The sequence below is a fragment of the Ursus arctos genome, unplaced genomic scaffold (genome assembly GCF_023065955.2).
Source record: "Ursus arctos isolate Adak ecotype North America unplaced genomic scaffold, UrsArc2.0 scaffold_9, whole genome shotgun sequence".
Lineage (NCBI taxonomy): Eukaryota > Metazoa > Chordata > Mammalia > Carnivora > Ursidae > Ursus > Ursus arctos.
Genome location: NW_026623111.1, coordinates 81,555,028 through 81,575,663, shown reverse-complemented (window position 1 = coordinate 81,575,663; position 20,636 = coordinate 81,555,028). Strand labels below are relative to the sequence as shown.

Here is a 20,636-nt window from a genome sequence, read left to right as displayed (position 1 = left end):
TGTAACCGTCTTTGCACATTCAGAATCACATCTTAAAAAACTCAGTTGAACCCTCTAGAAAAAAACATAAAATTTAGACAAATAAGAAATTGTAAAAAATCTATAAACATCTTTTTTTATTCTCATAATTCGACAAGAGTAGAAGACCGTATCATTTGCCATATCAGTAGAGACATGGACACTTGGGAACCATCCTTATGTGTACCCTAATTAAATTTATGAAGAAATTTAACTCATTCAACAAATATTTATTAAACAGTCATTCTTCTAAGTAGTGTAGTGAATAAATGGGAGAAAAGGTTTTGTTTTATACTTCTAATCAGAAGTACAAAATGTAACAAGATCTGCATTTTGTGTTCCAAGGTGCTGGGAAGGGTATGAATAGATACAGTTTAGGTGGTTTTGCTAGTGTATTATTTGGCAGCAATTCAGAGACTAATTCTAATTCAGAGACTTGGAATCCTAAGAATCAGATATAAATCTAATATCTAGTTTTCAACTCTGATGGTTACAGGAATAAATCCCATCTCAAAAAAATATGTGGTTCTTCCACGTTTTTACTCAATGAGTTGAGGCATCTCACTACAATACTTAGTGGTACCGTTATTCATTTTCTGGCCACTTTTAACTCCGTTTTTGACTTACAAGTTTATAATTCCACTATTGAAATAATGTGAAAAAATGTAATTGGAAAAGCATGTAGACGTTATATATGAATGTAGTTATAGTTAAAGCTTTGTTTATTTCTTTGTACCAACACAGGACCAGCAGAACCATGAAGAGGTAGTAAAATATGGGAAACAGTCACAATGTAACGAAAAACACCACCTCCCAGAAAGCCTGAGAGAAAAGTGCTCTCGGATCAAAGTAAGTGTCCTGTTAAGATTACAAATGAATGTGGGTACTCCTCCAAAGGCCTAAACGGAATCCAAGGAACGTCTGTGGAATGAGTAGGTAGTGCTCAGTGTTTTTGAAATTTTATAATCTAGTATAGGTGTGCATGTGTGTGCGTATGTACATACATAAACTCACAAAACAGTGGGGGGTTGTGATTTTAAGGCCCCACTGGAAAGGTGGTATTCGAGTAAATACCTGAAAGAGGTAAAGGATTAAGCCATATAGCTGTCTGGGGGAAGAACAGAATGAGAAGAAAAAGTAGCACGTACAAAATTCCTGAGGCCGAAGCCTGCCTGGTGAGTCCAGGAGCATCAAGAAGGGCTGGAGCGGGTAAGAAATGAGGTCAGAGAGCTCCTGGGGAAGATGCAGCTGTGGGGCCTTGAGAGATCTTTGGGTTTTACTCTGTGTGAAACCAAGATCTGTTGGAGGGTTTTGATCATGAGAGGGGCACGATCCGACTTAAATTTTAAAGGGACGACTCTGATTGTTGTGTTGAAAATGGACGGAGTGGAAGGAGGCCAAGATGACGGTGGCTCAGCCTAAAGACGTATCAGTGGGAGCAGTGGGAAATATTTGGGTTCTGGATATAAGCTGAGGGAGAATGTCAACAGGATTAACTGCCACTCCTTTCCAAAAGCAAGATCCCTAAAGACTTTTTCTGTGTGTTTTTATGTCACTTAGCACATTCTTATCAGAATATGTATTAAAAGTACAAATGAATGACTACACAGTGCTGTTCCATATCATAATGTAATTCATACTAAGACCAAAGGCAAGCATGAGCCAGCATTCAGTCTTGAACTATATAGTACATACTAGATTGAATTCACTCAAATTTATCTTCGCTCTTTGTAGACGGCCATTTAAATCATGAATGCTCAAAAAACTAAAAGAAAATGTATCAAAATGATAACAATGGTTGTTTCTGGTTTTCTTTGTTATATTTAAATTTTTTTAATTTTCAGAGTAATTAAATATTATTTCTATAATCCAAAATCAACAATAAGAATTTCCTTTTTTTTCTTTTTTCACACAAAGGTCTTAATTTGTTTCTGTAATACAGAAAATGTTAAAGCGTAAGTTTTGTTACAATTCTAGGGCAAGGATCATAGGGGAAGAGAGGAAAAAATGAAACCAGATGAAACCAGAGAAGCAGACAAACCATAAGAGAGTCTTAATCATGGGAAACAAACAGGGTTGCTGGAGGGGAGAGGGGTGGAGGGATGGGGTAACTAGGTGATGGACATTGGGGAAGGTATGTGATATAATGAGCGCTGGGTGTTATATAAGACTGATGAATCACAGACCTGTACCCCTGAAACAAATAATACATTATATGTTAATTAATTGAATTTCATTAAAAAGATAAATTTACTTAAATTTAAAAATTCAAAAAAAAACCAATTCTAGGACAAGAACTAGTTGTTGTTAAATTAGGATGAATTGTTAAACTGAATGGTTTCTAATTTTCCTTAGGAGCTTCTGAAGAGATATTCAGAGATGTATAATCATTACGAGGGCTTAAATAAACTATCTCTTGACATGGAGAAAGAAGTTGAAACCCAAAAAGAGCTTTCAGATAGAGTAAAAGCAAACCTTTCACTTCCATATCCACAAATCAAACAAATTCAAAAACTTCTCGCTACAAACCAAAGATGTTCAATGGAATTTCACAGAGTCGTGAGGAAATTTCAGGTACCACCTTTTTTAGTAATATCTTTGTAAATATTGCTATAAATTTTAGTTTTAACATCAGTGTATTTAAGTCCTACTTTGGGAGTTGGCATATTTGCTCTTTAGTATATTTACCACTGAATTAAAGATTATGTGCATCTCAGAATAGTACGTGCAAGCTCCACCATGCCTCTAGGACCTGTTCATTCAACAAAACTTGAGCTCTCCTTGTGAGCCTACATACCATCGTGGTGCTAGAGACACACAGGAATAACATCTCAGCTATCTCCTAGTCTAGCGCATGAGGCAAACATAGCAGCAGCTAGGAAGTGTGGCGATAGAGGCACGCGCAGGTTGTACGACACACCAGGTAGAGTTGCAGTAGAAGCTGGACTTGAGCAGTAATGCGTAGAGTTCATTTTGCAGATGATGGGGAGCCACCGGGAGGGGATTTCTAACTGGGAGCAGTAGCATGATCAGATGACCATTTTAGCTACTTCACCATAGAAAAGCAATGAGTTTGTGGCAGAGACAAGAGACAAGAGGCAGTTATAGTGGTCCAGATGAGATATTGTAGGTGACCATACCACTAGAAAAGGGTTCGTAGGCACGGGGAGGATAAAAGAAATTAAATATTCAGCAGCTTAAAATAGTAGGTTCATGTGATTGATAGTGGAGGTAAGGCAGGAGATGCTTAGATTGAGTGCCAGGATTTGAGCGTAGCCAGGTTTATGGATAGTGGTATCATTAACTGACAAAGAAAAAAAGAGGAGCAAAGCAGGTGAGGCAGGAGAAGTATTCAGGTGTTCAGTTTGAGATGTTTTGACGTAGAAATACCCATGATGGAGCATTCAAGAAGAGAAACAAGTAGGCACGTAGTTATGAGTCTAAGATTTGTCAGGAGACAAGTCAGGACTAAAGATAAAGGTTTGGAATTCATCAGCATATAGATGCTAGATAATACATGTGTGAGTAAGGTCACCCAGAAAGCATAATAGAAAAATAAGAGCCTTAGGATAAGAAGAGAACTCTGGAAAAAATAAATTTTCAAGAGGCAGTAGCAGAAAAGAGAGCAACAAACGGGTTTGAGGTTTGAAATGGCAAAGAGGAGAAAATCAAGCAAAAATGCTATTGCTCAAGTCAGTGGAGGACAGCATGTCAAAGATGAAGTGGTCACGAGTGGCAGATACTTCAGACAGCCAGAATCTGAACTGAAGAGATACCCTCAATTTGTTGAAAATAGAGGTAATTGTTGACCTTTGTCAGAGCGGTTTCAATTGAGTGGTTAGGGAAGAGCCAGATTGTAAGAGGTTAAGGAGTGGTGGAAGATTGAGGAAGTAGGGCATTGGTGTCTGTCTTTCCTAGGTAGATTGCCTCTCAGGCCCTGATATTCTTCCCCAAATCCTGGCAATCAGATATCCAGAATTTATCCAAGAGGTCCATGGAACATATGGCATTCAAATTATTGTCACCTTGATGCCAAACATCTAACCACATGTGAGAAGTACATCTTGAGGCTGGTATGCCTGCATTGGTTAGCCAACCAAGGTAGGCAGGAGAGAATGTGGAAAATGAATCTCAGGCGTCTAGCTGGGATACCTGCATGATTGGTGATACGGTTAACCAAAAAGTGAGCAGAAGAGAAAGATGACTTCATAGGGAAAGAGATTATGTTACATTTTAACAGTGAATCTGAGTAACTGTAGGACATCCATAAGGTGTATCCAGTAGGGAATCCAAAATAAGGAACTTGAAGTCTGGAAATTATTCTCCCAAGATACTGAGAGGAGAAAGTTGGGGCTAGAGAGAGGCTCTTTCCTTCTTCCTCACTTACCAGGGGATAAAGATAAACAAGAGATGCCATCCCACCTCTTTGTCTTGAGGGTTTAAAACTTCCTGTGAATGTGATAAAGGTTCACTTCCCAATTTGTTTAATGCTTTTCTACAAGTATGTGTTAAGCCATGTGACAAAGACAAAGGAAGAACAACATGAATGCATCAATAAATTTGAAGTGGCTTTTATTGATGAAGTGGAAAAGCAAAATGAACTGCTAATTAAAATACAGCACCTTCAACAAGATTATGATGTGCCATCCAGAGAATTAACGGACCTCAAATTGAGCCAGAATATGGATCTACATATTGAGGTATAATTTATTTTAAGTGGTTTAATTAGATTTTAGGCCTTTTTATCATATAGATAAGGTACCTTCTCATGTGCTTAGAACCATTTTCATTTTCCGGAAATTAAAAATAGGCTGCAGGTTGACAGCTGGCCAGATGTGAAGAGTGCCACATAATGGACTAGCCAGCTGCCTTTCAGGACTCCACAGATACAGAAAAATAGATTTAGTACCAACAAGTGGGAATCCATAGAAGCCCAGGATGAGTTTCCGAATGCTTTCTAAAACGTCCCAGATCTGTGGCTGGGAGTCAGGAACGATTTTATTACAACAACTCCTCGTGGAGTGTGTTGCTCTCACCCAGCAGTGTGAGGCTGGCATCCAGTCCCCGACATGCATGAAGGCCTGGGTGCACAGAAAAGCTATGTGCAGAAGCACTGCCTATGTTGTGATTAGTGGTCACAGATAGTTTTAGTGTTGATGGTTCTTAATTCTAACAGGCAGAATTTGTAGACATTCCTTACATAGCTTATACTGCCAGACTTGTATTATTCAAATCACTAGAACAGAGTTTTAAATTAGAATTATATTTCTAATACAACTAAAATAATTAGAATTATGTTTATTTCAAAATACTCAAAATATTAAGAATGAGAGTTCAGTAAGGTATTTTCTACTTTTCATGATATTTATGTGATATTTAGATAAAAAAGATAACTCTCTTAATGTTCAGGCAATTCAATACTTATTTTTCAAACAGGAAATTCTCAAAGATCTTTCAGAAAATGACTCCCACTGCATAAAGACTGAATTTCAGCAAGTGCTAAGTAATAGGAAAGAAATAACCCAGTTTTTGGAAGAATGGTTGAATACTCATTTTGATATAGAAAAGCTTAAAAATGGCATCCAAAAAGAAAATGATAAGATTTGTCAAGTGAATAACTTCTATAATAAGAAAATAATTGTAAGTAGTGATTTTGTGTGTGTGTGCTACCTCACTCTTTTTGTTGTTTGCTCTAATTTTTCTACCTTTTTCTTAAAAAAGACTTAGAGCAACTTAATCTTAGGTATGCTTCTTTAATTTATTTGTATATACTTTATTTTTTTGTTTGAAAAAACTGGGTAAAACATGTTCTTCCTCTAACATGTTATGTATGCTTCCTTAAGATAATTAAAAATATCCACTTACATGTATAAAGAAGATAAAATCTTGGGGTGTAATAATCAATTTCCTCTTAGGGAATCTTGAATCCTCTTTCCTTTCTCACTTCTCCCTGCTTCTGTAGGAACTGAGCCTTTCCCCCAAGTAGCCTCAGACAGAGTGAGACATGAGCCTGTTTCAGGGCTACAGGCAGCAGCTGTGGCCGTGCCGTAGACAAGCCTGTCCAGCAACTTCTCTGAGATGTACTTTTCATCTTGGTGGTATTACTGTCTTATGCACTGATCTTCAACTCTGACGTTCAGAGATGTATATAGCGTTGTTCCCAAAGTGACTGGCTCTAGTATACAGATTCACAAGAACCCACATTGCTTAAGGCCAGCTTGTTAATTTGTTTTACTTTCCACTGATCAGAATATTCATTCTGCTCTCTGAAGTAATCCCTGTCTCATATACTTGGTAAAATATACAGTAGTCAAAGTTGCCTGTTGTACGTGCAGTTGGAGCAAAGAGAGCTAGAATGGTGTTTTACTATTCAATAGGCTATAATGAATGAATCTACAGAATTTGAAGAAAGAAATGCTACCATAGCCAGAAAATGGGAACGTGACCTGAAATCAGTGAGAGAGAAAAATGAACAACTATTTAAAAACTACCAAACTTTGAAGATCTCCCTGACGCCTGATATTGTTGTTCATTCTGCTACAGAAGACAATAAGAATCTCCATGTTACATCAAGAGCCACACAACTAACGACAGAGGTATGTGATTTCTTATAAGATGTTTTTCAATTTGCAAATTGATCAGTTAAAAATGCATTTTATATAACATTTCAGAGTAAAATTATAGTATTAAATGTATTAGGGAACATGGACCATGTTTGTGTGATGGGCTTCTTTTTTAAATTTAGTTCTATTGTGGCTATCACTCAAGTACAGAACTGTATCTATTATATGAGATCTTCCCTTTAAATTCTAAAACAGAAGTAACTCATAGCTTAATTTGGTTAAGAGATACATATGCTGCTTAAAGTGCCATTACTGTACATTATAAATTTCTTCAATCATGTAACTTTTTATTGAACTATAATCTGTCTATTTATAGAACTAGCTTAGAGGGAAAGGGCAATTCATCTTTTCTCTAGTTATCATCAAAGTCTTTAATATTGGTTAATGTTATATCAAAATTAAAATGGAAGAGGCTAAAAATATAACAGATGTCTTTATGCAGATAAACCTGTAGCCAAGAATCAATACATTATTTGAATGATTCAGTTAATTTAATAACTAGCCTTATTTGGGAATCTGTGAAGCAAACATGCTATTTTATTTTGTTAGCTCACAAAATAACTTAGTAAAGAACCTAAGAGTAAATCATAATTTATCATTTTTACCAAAATAAATACTTAAAATATCAACCACCAGTTTAATAATCAATTACCAGTGGAAACTAGAAGGTCACTAGTACAGTTTATTGATTTGCTAATCCCTACAGACCTCAATAGCTGGTGGAGACAAAAATAGCAGAAATATTGAACCCATCAACCAAAGCAATAAAGAAGCAGGAGGAAATTCCGTCTTCAGTAATCCCAGAAAATACCCTATCAGATAATTATTATATGCCATTGCTTTAGTAATTATGACAAATTAGAGTAGCATAGAACAGTTTGGTAATGATACAGAAAGAGACAAATAGAGCAGTAGACCAGAGTAGAGAGTTCAGCAGTACATTCAAGGAGGAAAATATTCAGTGTTTGATAATGGTAACAGCCTACTCGGTGGGGAAAAGATGATTTACTTAATGTTTGATTCCAGACAACCAGCTAGCCACCTGGGAAAAAATAAATCTGGGTTTCTACCTCACTCACTTAAACAAAAATAAATTCTGGATGGGCCAAGAAGAAACAGACATTTTCTAGGAAAACCTGTATATGTGTGTGTAGGTGAATAATCTTATAAATACAGACAAATTCAGGTATTTAAATTCAGGTATTTTTTTACTTGCAAAAGACTGGAAATAGATGTTCATTAGCAGTTGATAGGTTAACTAATTTATAGTACCTCTAAGAAACAGGACATACATATCCATGAAAACAAAAAGGTGGAGAGATCTCTATGTGTTGGTAATGGAAAAATCTGGAAAATATATTGCCAAGTTAAAAAAAAAAAAAACTGTATATTCAGTATGCTCTACTGACTGACTGTAGTATGTATGACTGACTGTTTTTATAACTCTATATTCACAAATGCTCAGATAGGCATAGAAAATTTCTGGAAGGATATACTTGAAAGAGTTTAGTAGTGGTTGCTGCACGGTCAGCTGGGGTTCTGAGACAGGGAAACTTACCCTTCATTATATGCCTTCGAATTTTCTTACATACCTATATGTTTTAATTTAAAAACTAGGTAATAAAAATAAAGAGTAGTTATATGCATTACTTAAAGAGTTAGTTAACAAGTGTATTTCTTTTAAGTGGTGTTAATTTAAACTGTTAATTTAAACAATTAATTAATTTAAACAGGCACCATACTAACTAGTTAATAAAATAACACTAAACCTTATAACATAAAATTTGGGTCTTTTTTTTTTTTTTTTTTTTTAAAGATTTTATTTATTTAACAGAGACAGCCAGCGAGAGAAGGAACACAAGCAGGGGGAGTGGGAGAGGAAGAAGCAGGCGCATAGCGGAAGAGCCTGATGTGGGGCTCGATCCCAGAATGCCGGGATCACGCCCTGAGCTGAAGGCAGACGCTTAACCGCTGCGCCACCCAGGCGCCCCTGGGTCTTTTTTAATACAAAAATCATCAGCTTCTAAATAAAGAAAATAATACATGGGTAAATTGAGTGACATTTGGTGTCTCTTCTATCCTTTGTTAAAGCAGTCTGAAACATTAATGCCTATGTATGATCATCTTTGTCTTATATACTGTGATTCTGCCTGCATGGCACACCTCATATATGTGTGCTTTTTCAAACAGAAAATTCAGAAGCTGGAAACTTCACTGCGTGAAGCCAAAGAAAGTGCTACACACAAGGAAAGCAAGATTATAAAGATGCAGAAAGAACTTGAGATGACTAATAACGTAATAGCAAAAGCTCAAGTTAATGAATCAAATAAATGCCTTGAAAAAGCAAAAGAAATGATCCAAGTACTTCAGGTAACTTAACGAACTCATTTTATAATAAAAGGATTTTTTTTCTTTTACTGTTGAATTTGGTGGGTAATTTGGAACTCCGATCTTGAACTTCCTGTTACTTATGTAACGTCTGAAGTTCAGTACTCAAGCTTAAAAAAGCAAGTGGAAATTTAGAAATGAAATGCAAGAGTGTATTTTCATGTAAAATAATGATTATTTTCTATATTCCTAGAAAAATTACTTTTTAAAAGGTATATAAATATTCCTTATAGTTTAAAATGTATATTTTCATTTTTCAGGGAAAAAGCTCATCTAAATATTTACTCTTTATTAGATAAGTACATTTTTAAATTCTTTTTTTTTTTTTTTTTTTTTTTTTTATCCCATTATTGAGCCCCACCTGGTAGCCTCTGAATCTGACCTATTCACTTTAGGGGGAATAGTAATTTGTCTTTGACCTTGAATGCCATTACACAAATCATACCTTCATTCATCACATCCTTACCACAGCTCTTTGTTTGAACTCTAGCCCTTCTCACACTTCTTTTGCTTGAGTCTGACCCTGATAGGCCCTTAAGTTTGCTATCTCTTCATTTCAGTTAAAATTAAGAACAAGTCAAGAATGTCTGCTCCTTTCATCATTTTAACATTGTTCTAAAAGTTCTGGTCCGTTCATTAAGACATGAAACAGAGAGGTAATAAAAAACAATCTCAATTTTGTTAAATGTAAAGCTAAAAACCAAGAAAATCAATTGTAAAGCTTTAGAATTTTTGAGAGTAATTATTTAATATGTCAAATCACATTTTTATTCAATCAAGATAGATTTGTTGAGTATGCGGTATATGTTGGTCATTGTTGTAGATGTCATGTGTACAGCAGTGGAAAGGAATAAAAAGTGTTCCTTTCCTTCAAGGAGCTTACATTCTGGTTCAGGAAGAGAGAAAATAAGCAAGTATATATGTGTGTCAGATGGTAAAAAGTATGATGGGAAAAAAATGAAGCTAGACAAAATGGTGTGTGGGTACTGGGTGAAAGTGGGAGCGTGAGGGAAGCAGATATGATCTTATAAAGAGCTGAGGAGAGTCACACCACTAAGATGACTTGAGGGGATGGGTGAGCTGTGTGGTAAGGGAAGGATCTTCCAGGCAAAGGAAATCACAAAAAGTGTAGGTATGTTTAAGAAACAAGAAAGCCAGTGTCTCCTGAGCAGAGTGAGCAAGGAGGTAGAGGTGGGAAATAAGGTGAGAAGTAGCAGACAGTCAAATCATAAACGGTCTCACAGTCTGTTATAAGAACTTCGGCTTATTTTGAGTGAGATGGGAAGTCATCAGAGGATTTTGGCAAAAGGGTATAATGCTCTGTGAAAGACAGTTAAGAAAATAAAAAGACAAGGCACAGACTAGAAGAAAAATCTTTGCAAAACACATATCTGATAAAGGAATATTGTCCCAAATATACGAAGAACTCTTAAAACTCAGTGATAAAAAAAAAAAAAAAGCCAATTAAAAAATAGGCAACAGGTCTGAGCCGACACCCCACCTAAGAATATATACATGTGACAAATAAGCATATGAAAAGATTCTCAGCATCATATGTCATTGGAGAATTACAAAATACCACTACACACTTACGGTAACTCAAAATGCCGTGATGGCCAAAATCCCAATCACCACACTAAATGCTGGTGAGGAGGTGGAGCAATAGGAGTTCATTGCCGGTCGGACTGCAAATGGGGCAGCCAGTTTGAAAGAGAGTTTGGCAGTTTCTTACAAAACTGCCCACACTCCAGACAGTCACATGCGCAGGGAGTCCGTGATATCAGCATCTGACTCAGAAGGTAGGGCATTGAACTGGTGCTGTGACTAAGCAAGCAGTGGGCTCCTCCAGGAATGGGCTTACCTTACTTACCCAGCCATCCATTTCTTTAAGCTGAGCATCTATCATTTTTTGGAGGTTTTGCATCTTTTTAGTCTTCGCTAGCCGCGGTATGTGCATAAACGTTTCCATGGGAGTTGGGTTGGGAAAGCCTGGAGGAATAAAGAGAGCTCTCTAGGTCTCTATTTAGATGGGTTTTATTTTTTGTTCAATATCTAATTCTCCAATGTATAGCTGTGGTAGAGCGATAAAAAGAAACGAGTGATTTATTCAGCAATAATAAGAAATAAGCTATCGAGCCGTAAAGACATGGATGAACCTTAAATGCACACTGTTAATTAAAAAAAGCCAATCTGAAGAGTGATTCCAACTGTATGACATTCTGGAAAAGGCAAAACCAGGGAGGCAGTAAAAAGATCAATGATTGCCAATGGTCCAGAAGGTGTGAGGGAGGGAAGGATAAATAGGTGGAACATGGGATTTTTAAGACAGCGAGTCTATTCTGTATGATATAGTAATGATGAACATGTCATTGTACATTTGTCAAAACCCGTAGAATGTACAATGCAAACAATAGGCCCTAATGCAGCCTGAAATGTATCGATATTGGCCCATCATTTGTAACAAATATAGCACACCAAAATGTGATGTTAATAATAGGGGAAATGGGCAGGGTGGGGAGGGAGATGGAGCACAACAAGGGTATATCGGAAATCTGTACTTTGCTCAACTTTTCTATGAACCTAAAGTTGCTCTAAAAAATAGAAGTCTTGGGGTGCCTGGGTGGCTCAGTCGTTAAGTGTCTGCCTTCAGCTTGGGGCGTAATCCCAGAGTCCTGGGATCGAGCCCCACATCAGGCTCCTCCGCTGGGAGCCTGCTTCTTCCTCTCCTACTTCCCCTGCCTGTGTTCCCTCTCTCGCTGGCTGTCTCTCTCTCTCTGTCAAATAAATAAATAAAATCTTAAAAAAAAAAATAAAATAAAAATAAAAAATAGAAGTCTATTTATAAAAAAGTTTAAATATATGTAAGTATGTATTTACATATGATTTTTTTTTTTCTCTGAGTAGAAAGTAGATACATTTACAGCACTGGACTGAACCATCTTTGAGTACAAATATCCCAACAACACTTTATAATACTCTGTACCTTAAATTGAGTTCTAGTTTGATATTTATATTCCCATTCTGACATCTTTTTGGTTTTTCCTGATTTACGTTTGTCTACCCATTGTTTTCAACCTTTCTGTTTCATTTTGGTTAAGTATATCATTTTTAATTGGAAAAAAATTTTGTTTTAACAAATGAAGGTCATGTGTTCCTAATTACATATTATCTTCCAGTAGTTTCCTGTATACTTCACATCAGATATCTACTTGTTCATTTTAGGGTTAAATTTTGTGCCTTTTCTGCTTTCCATATATTTGGAGTTTGCTGTTTTAAAATGTTCCTACCAAATCAAGGTAGTTAACAGCTCTTTTAAACTGCTCTGAAATTATTTTATTTTTCTTTTCTCTAAAAAATTTAGGACAAAGTTGCTTTAGGAGCTAAGCCCTATAAAGAAGAAATTGAAGACCTCAAAATGAAGCTAGTGAAAATAGACCTAGAGAAGATGAAAAATGCCAAAGAGTTTGAAAAAGAGTATGTCTTTGCCTTAACTGAACATGACTTTAATAGCTTAAATTTCCCTTCTAAATTTTTTGCATTGGTTAACTTATTAAAATATATGGAAATACTTTTACTGCTTTTAAAAGTAAATACAAACATCCACAGATTTTAAACTTGTTAAATTCTCATTACATCTGCAAAGTTTTTAAAAATAAGCATAGTTCTGGTCAATTACTAACGCACCGTGTCTTTTGATGCATCTTGCTGTCTTACATAAACAGCTTAAAAAGGCCCTTTTTATGCTTGAAAATGAATGGTAAGAACCTGTGTATATATGTGTATCTGTGTGTGTTTAGCAGTTCACCTAAGATTTCTGTTGGGCCTCTTCATTTAATTTGTTCTTGTGTTTTTGTATAAAATTGTATTTCCTTTTAAATTATGGTATTTTGTACCCAAAAGCATAACCTCTTTTTATTTATTTACATATACTACTGTATATAATGGCATGTCTAAAGTTCTTTATGATATAGTGTAATGAAAGAACATTTTACAGAGTCAGAGACACTGAATTAGAAATATAATATTGCCACTTATTATTAAATCACCTCACATTTAGGCTGTTTAATCCCTCTGGTCTTTGTATTCATAAACAGTAAGGATAGTTTTGTATTAGATGATTTCTTAAGATTCCTTCTGACTCCTAATGCTTTTTGTTCTTCCTATAAATATATAACAGTGATACCTAATTTGCCCAAAAAGTAGCAGTGGGAAGTTTCATGCATTCTAACCAGCCTTCCATTGATAAGACTATTCGTTTTTGTGAAACTTATACCTATCAAGTTCTTCATTACAAAAAAAGCAATTTTAGGGGGATCTGGGTGATGCAGTCAGTTAAGCGTCTAACTCTTGGTTTTGACTCAGGTCGTGACCTCAGGGTTCCGAGATCAAGTTCCACGTTGGGCTCAGCACGGAGTCTGTTTGAGTTTCTCTCTGGCTCTCCCCCTGCACTGTGTGTGCGTGTGTGTGTGTGTGTGTGTGTGTGTGTGTGTGTGTGTCTTTCAAATAAATAAATCTTTTTTTTTTTTAGAAAGGTAATTTTAAGTATAAAATAGAATCAGCAGATACTCTCAGAGTCACTAAAGGCAGAAAGTTTCATGATTTATCACGGCTGATTAACACTTAAGCCAGCAATTCCTAAAATATCACTTTCTACTATGGAACAGTGAGCAGAATTTGACCTTTGTAACATTAAACTAGAACTGCAGCCAGGGTTTGTTCCCTGACAATGTAGAAATAGGTAGTTCTTTTTACTTTTATGCTCTGCTAATTATATCCAATTAATAGCTATTGGGCTTCCAGAAATTTAAAAAGAATTTTAAAAATTACTCCTGCAACCAAACAGAATACTTCCAATTTGATGGTGTTATAGCTATAAAATACTTTAAACCAAGAGGGTTATCTACTGCCACTTACGGGTTTTATGTCAATGTGATATATCTCATTAGAAAATTCTTGATAACAGTTCTATTTATTCTTCCATTAAAAATTAGTTGCAAAGCTTTTCCATGTTTCTGTTGTTGTTCTTATTAGAATCACTTCTACAAAAGCCACTGTAGAATATCAGAAAGAAGTTATAAGGGTATTGAGAGAAAATCTTAGAAGAAATCAACAAGCCCAAGATACCTCAAGTAAGTAGAAAATGCTTATATTTCCAGATCCTTTCCATTTTATTTCTCAATACACTTAGACACTTGGAAGACCATTATATATGTGACAGTCAAGAATAAACCTGTTAACCACTAATTTAGAAAAAACTATTTTTGAAATGAATTTATTGGGATCATATTTATCCAGTGCCATCTCCTTAGTTTCTTGTAATCTCAACTATTTATCCGTTATAGAGTCTTAAAAGATAAGAATTTTACCTTTGCATTATCAGATCTTTCCACAAGAGTGAAGATATCTTCAGTAGTATAAAAGAGTGACGTAACTTCAAGGTAGAAGTACCCTTCCTGATAAAAATACAAACACGTTGTAATAGATTTTAACCACATGCACAGTAAAAATACAATCAGCACACCATAGAAATAAGGAAATAATATCCTACATGTTCTTAGTACTGAAAATAGAGTTGATGCTTACCTGCAAAGTCTTTCAAATTTATCTTAGATACAATTTTCAAATCTAATGATCAAATTTCCTCATGTGCATTCCTCAACCTGTACCTTTTTCCGTATTACTGTCTCTTGTGTTTCATTTGAAAAGAGAGGATGCTGAGCAGTACTTGGGACAGCTCTGTGTAGTAAACAAGCAGTGAACTAAGTCAGGGCAGGTCCCCTCACTTCATGGCTATATGAAACCATGGGGAAAATACCTGACCTCCCAGCCTATATATATACACATATTGTAAGGATCAAACTGAAAGTTGTGTGTGAAAGCACACTGAAAATTCTAAGTGTCAAGCCAACAAAAGATAATACTTGTGTGTATTACTGTCCACTCATTAAAAAAAAAAAAAGAGATAGTGTTAAAGATGTTGTCTGGTACACGTTTGGCCTGAACTTCTCTAGGGTCTATTGCAGAAGTGCACCCCTACCTGGAAAACTTCAAGGGATAAAACTAGAAACGAGCATGCTTTGTTGTTCCAGAACGGTCAGGATAATTACTCTTGATTTGTGACTTTCAGGTACACACTGTATCCGAACTCGGAGTAATTCAAAAGAAAATGGACACTGCGTATCCCCCGCACACACCGTACCTTTTGTGATCATCAGTTACACAATGGAGTGTTTCACTTTATATGCGCCTCACGTTCCTATGCAATTTTACAAAACAGCTCCTTACCGTATTTTCACACACGTAGTATAGAACACTTAATAATAGATGCTTTAGTATCATTCTGAGTTCTGTTTGGTTAACAAGGATGTGTTGAGAACTTACAGTGCACCGAATGCCCGGTGGTGGACCGCACACACACCTTCTGTGCTGTAAGAAGCCCTCCGGTGTGTCCACTGATGCAGAGGAGAGACCAGTGAAGAACAGCTCTAACCGGGGGGATTGCTGCTGCTGCCGTCCTAGTGGAAGATTCCAGCGAGCAGTGTCGTGCTAGTGCAAGTGGTGGCTGGAGAGAAGCGGGAGGACTCTAGAGACAATGAGAAGCGTTGATCAAATAGTCTTGGGAAGGGAGGCAGAAGGAGGAAGGAAGGATGGCGTCTAGGGACATGGTGATTGAGATGTTCTGGTTTTTGCAGTGACTCGTGGCTCTTCGTAATGTTTGTTTTGAACTTTGGAGATAATTAAAACGATCACCTATTTGTGTATTTGCCTCACTCACAGTTGTATCAGAATGTACGGACTCTCAGCCTTCAAATAAACCCTTAACTTGCGGAGGTGGTAGTGGCATCGTACAAAGCACAAAAGCTCTTATTTTGAAAAGTGAATATATACGGCTAGAAAAAGAAATCTCTAAGTTAAAGCAGCAAAATGAACAGCTAATAAAGCAAAAGAATGAACTATTAAGGTAAGATCTGCTTACGTGATATCAAAATTATGCTTCTGGCTATTACATGTGGGGAGCTTGGTCTATACACCCCCATACGTGTTTTTTGCAGTTGGCAACCCTTCATGCATACGGGGAAAGTAATTTTTAGAATATATGTAATAAATGTTTTTTAAAAGGAATAAGACTGTAGTACCCCCATTCCAGATGTTTGCTAACTATCAATTGACCTATTTTTAACCTAGCCAAGAAACAGGAAGTAAACAAAGACTGTTGAGAGGCAGCGTAAATAGACCACGAATCTGCATGCCCAAGTCAAAGGAGAATGCCTTAAGTCCAGTATTGTAGCCTCTTTGCTTTTACTTTATAAACAGTTCTAACAAATCCAATATTTGGCTTCTATCAAAGATTAGAATCTTGTGCCAAGCACTTTACTAATGTTACGATAGAAGAAAAATAGGCATTAAACAAATAATTATACAAACAACTAATTTTTTGCAATGAGTGCTATTAAACAGCAACAACAAAAAAACACATATAGGACCTTATCTAGGTCTGGCAAGGGGTGATGGTGAAGAAACTGATAGAAGAGTAGCTGCGGAAAAGGGTAAGAGGTAGGCCAGATGAAAGGAGAGACAGGTAAGCCTTCTAGACAGAAGGCAACACGTACACAGGCTTTCGGTCAGGAAGAATAACCCGTTGGTGGAACTGAAAGGCATACAGTGTGGCCAGTGCAAAGAGAACGAATGTACTGTGTGAATAAATTCAGGAATTGTGCTGACTTAGTCTTTTTTTTTTTTCTCCTATATTCAAGCAATAATCATCATCTTTCCAATGAGGTCAAAACATGGAAGGAGAGAATCCTTAAAAAAGAGACTCAAAGAGAAGTTAGTTCTGAGAATTCTCCACAGTCTCCTAAAGTGACTAGAACAGCTTCCAAAAAGAGGCCACATTCGCCATCTCAATGCAAGGAACAGAATTTACAAGATCCTGTGCCAAGGGAATCACCGAAGTCTTGGTTTTTTGACAGCCGATCAAAGTCTCTACCTCATCCAGTTTGCTATTTTGATAACTCGGGTTTAGGCCTTTGCCCAGGTACGTGAGTCTACTGGTTCTTTGGAAATCGGGGGATAACTGTCAGAACTTATCTTTAATTTGTGGCCCCAAAGGGCAAGCTTAGACAAGGTATAATTGAGCAAGCTACGGTGCACAGACTTCTGTTGTGAGAAAGTTTCTCCAAAGCACAGCTCTAAAGTGCATCATTTTTTACCCCAAGTTTAGTCTTTATTCTGCCTCTTAAACCTTCGACTTTTCCCAAGATAAATAAGCAACTTGAAACATGAAAACACTACCCTATAAACAAAACTTTTACTAAAGAACCCTTTCTTATCAATGCAATGGGCCGGTATTTCCAATAGCATTATATTCATTTTACACAGGCCAGATCATAGACTTGTTTCATTTACTTATTAATTCATGCAATCAGCAAAAAAAAATTTGGTTTCCAACTATGTGTCAGAGATGAGACCGTGATGGTACATTGATAAGCAAAACCAGACATGGTCCCTACCCTATGGGAGCTTACAGTCTACTAGGAGATACACACGGTAATCAAGTAGTCAAAAAATAGAAACAGGTAAAATTCTAGAGTGTAAAAGACTGTGAGGCTTATAATAGGTTTTTGTCTCAGGAATGTTAAGGAAGTCTTAAGAAGGAAGCTGAGATCTAAGAGGTTAACGTGAGTTAGCTTAACAAAGAGGGGAGGGAGGAGTGTTTCAGGCAGACAGAATAGTGACAGCCCCAAGGTGGAGGGACTGTAACCAGGGGAAGGGTTGAAAGAAAGCTGGCCAGAGCACAGTGAACACAAGCTGCTGGGGATGGAGGCAGTGAAGCCAAAGAGAAGAAGAGCCAGGTGTGTGGGAATTTGTAGATAGTATAAAGGAATTTTTACTTTATCCTGAAAGCATGTAGAGGAAGCTTTTGAAAGATTTTAAACATGATGGAGGGGATCGTGATGAGTTCTAAGTTTTGAACACACCACCTTCGCTATACGGTAACCAACAAATAATAGGAGCAAGAGTTGATGACAGTTGTCCAAGCGAGAGGTGATAGTAGCGAGGATGCGAGCAGGTACAGGAGAGGTGGAGAGAAGGGGACAGACAGAGGAGATCTGGGAGTCAAGTCAGTAGTGCACGGTGCCTGACTGGTCGGAGGGAGGCAGTGTCAGAGGTCCCCCAGCGCTGCCCGGTGCTGGACACAGGGGTGTGGAGTGTTGGCGGAGAGGCTCTGTAATACTGCCTTTCTTGCCGTTCTTCTCACCACACAGCACTGATCTCGTGTCCGTGGGACAGCGCATCGGCCTGTCAGAAAGGCCCTTGCACAGTCGTAAACATCTAAAGCCACAAAACTGTACACTGAGAGAGGCAGCTGCCAGATCGTTTGTGGCCCCAAGCGAAGGTAGCCAGGGTTTGTGAGAGCTCCACTGTGTGACGTTAGAAGAAATCAGTCCATCCTCATCAGCTATACATCAAAATTAGATCAAGCCAGCAGTCTGGAAGTGCTGGGGATATAGGAAGGCACCAAACAATTTGAAAAAATTTCCGAACTGTTCACTTTATGGAATAGTATTTAACAAACATTTAAAGAACTTCCATTATCTAGCACTTACATGGAACTTTTGATGTACATACATACACACTATTTTAGAGGTGTCTTTTGAAAAACTGAGAAACTTTTTTGAAGATTGTATTTATTTATTAGAGAGAGAGAGAGAGAGCCCGAGCGGGGTTAGGGGCAGAGGGAGAGGGAGAAGCAGACTCCCTGCTGAGCAGGGAGCCCCATGTGGGACTCAGTTCCAGGACCCCAGAATCATGACCTGAGCTGAAGGCAGACACTTAACCAACTAAGCCACCCAGGTGCCAAGAAAAACTGAGAAACTTTTAATCACCTTTTGATTTTATCTGATAGTGCCAGAGGCACATGCATGATATGAATTAATTCAACCACAAATAGAAATGCCTAAGTCTTTTTATCAATCTATGGATCACTCTGGTACTATCTTTAAGTGAAATAAATAAAAGAGTATGCTGGAAGAATATATGAATTAAAAACTGACCGATTCAGAGGTGGCTGGGTGTCTCAGTCAGTTGACATCCGCCTTCAGCTCAGGTCATGATCCGAGGATCCTGGGATCGAGGCCGCATCGTGCTCCCCGCTGAGCGGGGAGTCTGCTTCTCCCTTCCCCTCTGCCCTGCTGCTCCCCCTGCTTGTGTGCTTTCTGTCAAATAAATAAAATCTTTATAAATAAAAAAAAAAACTGACCAATTCAGAATTAAAGGGCATACTCCCAGCCAGAATTAGTAAAATACCATTCTAAAAGAATTTTAATGTTAGTTTTTAATTTGAATTATAAAAGATTAACTTAAATTTTCTCAACAACTTGAGATAATTGCAAAGACTGGGTTTGTGAGATTTACTTTAATGTATATAATCATTTGAAAATGAATATTGTTTATAAACATAAATGCAGTGAAGTGCTTTTTAAAGCCCCAGAGTGTTCTAAGAATGACTAAATATTCTCCAAAATATATGCTATTTGTTTAGCACAGCATTTTTTCCCTAGAATTAGGGCAAAGGAAAATTAGACTCAATCAGTGTTTGATCCACTTTGAATCCCAAACTGATGAATTTCAAGTGACTATTATAAAACCTTCTTGGTTTTATATACAAAATGGCTTCTCTAACAGTTGATGCTATGAGGAAATGGGGAATAAACTTCTCCACCTCTGATAAACTGAAATACACCTTTTTAATGACTAAACATGAGGAGGTTAATGACCATAGTATTGTCATTTTTCGTTCTTCATATGTCTGCTGTCTTAACATCGTTTCCATTTCCGGTTGTATTCAAATTTTGTGTTGTTTTTTTTAAAATAAGATTACTTTGGGTTGTTTTGCTTTTTGTTTCTTCTCAGAAGAGCAAACTGCTGGAGCGGAGAGTGTGGATCCCCAGCCCGCTCCTTGGCACGCCTCCTCTGGGAAAGACGTGCCCGAGTGCAGGACACAGTAGACTCCTGTCCTGTCTCTTTTCCGGGGGCCCAGCATTCCCTGTTTGGACATGACTGTGTTTATTACTTTATGTGCCTGTCCCTGGCAATGTTGTCACAGTCCAACTTAATTTCAGTTCAGTTTTCATTTTGCCACTAGAATTGGAAGATGAAGGAACAGATCAATGCACTCCAGCAATTTAGAATGGTGATAGCAATATCTTCTTGAATGTGGTAATACTTTCGAAGTTGAATTGTTTTATTTATTTATATATTTTGTAAAGAATAAAGTTGTTGAAGGCATTTTCCAGTCTCTCCGTGTATACATAAAATGTATTCATTTTATTAATGTAATGTTATCCACATATGACTTAGCTAATTCCAAGACATAATGCATACATTAAAGCGTCATTTAATTAACAAAATTATAAACTCCTTTTTAAGTACCTTGAACATTCAATAAATGTTTAATTAGTGGTTCTGAAGCGCAACTCTATGTAATAGTAATTAATGGTTTCTTGGTGGGGTGCTCAGTGTATATTTGGCTCTACTTGTTTGTTGACTTTCAGAATTTTGCTATGAGAATATATACACGCTTTCTGGATTTAAGTTGCTAAGTTT

General features: G+C 37.0%; 1 protein-coding gene across 5 annotated transcripts in view; it reads left to right on the top strand.

Moving 5' to 3' along the window:
- Window positions 1–20,355, top strand: part of LOC113249285 (centromere-associated protein E) — a 76,178-nt gene extending 55,823 nt beyond the window's left edge. For 4 of the 5 annotated variants that reach the window (XM_057309627.1, XM_057309628.1, XM_057309625.1 and 1 more), the window contains 11 exons: window positions 763–867; window positions 2,374–2,592; window positions 4,521–4,718; window positions 5,455–5,658; window positions 6,396–6,614; window positions 8,832–9,011; window positions 12,391–12,503; window positions 14,061–14,158; window positions 15,807–15,990; window positions 16,784–17,064; window positions 19,944–20,355. In XM_057309627.1, coding sequence (XP_057165610.1) covers window positions 763–867; window positions 2,374–2,592; window positions 4,521–4,718; window positions 5,455–5,658; window positions 6,396–6,614; window positions 8,832–9,011; window positions 12,391–12,503; window positions 14,061–14,158; window positions 15,807–15,990; window positions 16,784–17,064; window positions 19,944–20,038 — 1,896 coding nt within the window. In that variant the 3' untranslated portion in view covers window positions 20,039–20,355. The remainder of the gene's footprint in view (window positions 1–762; window positions 868–2,373; window positions 2,593–4,520; window positions 4,719–5,454; window positions 5,659–6,395; window positions 6,615–8,831; window positions 9,012–12,390; window positions 12,504–14,060; window positions 14,159–15,806; window positions 15,991–16,783; window positions 17,065–19,943) is intronic. The other variant, XM_057309626.1, reaches the window with a different exon arrangement.
- The last annotated feature ends 281 nt before the right edge of the window (window positions 20,356–20,636 follow it).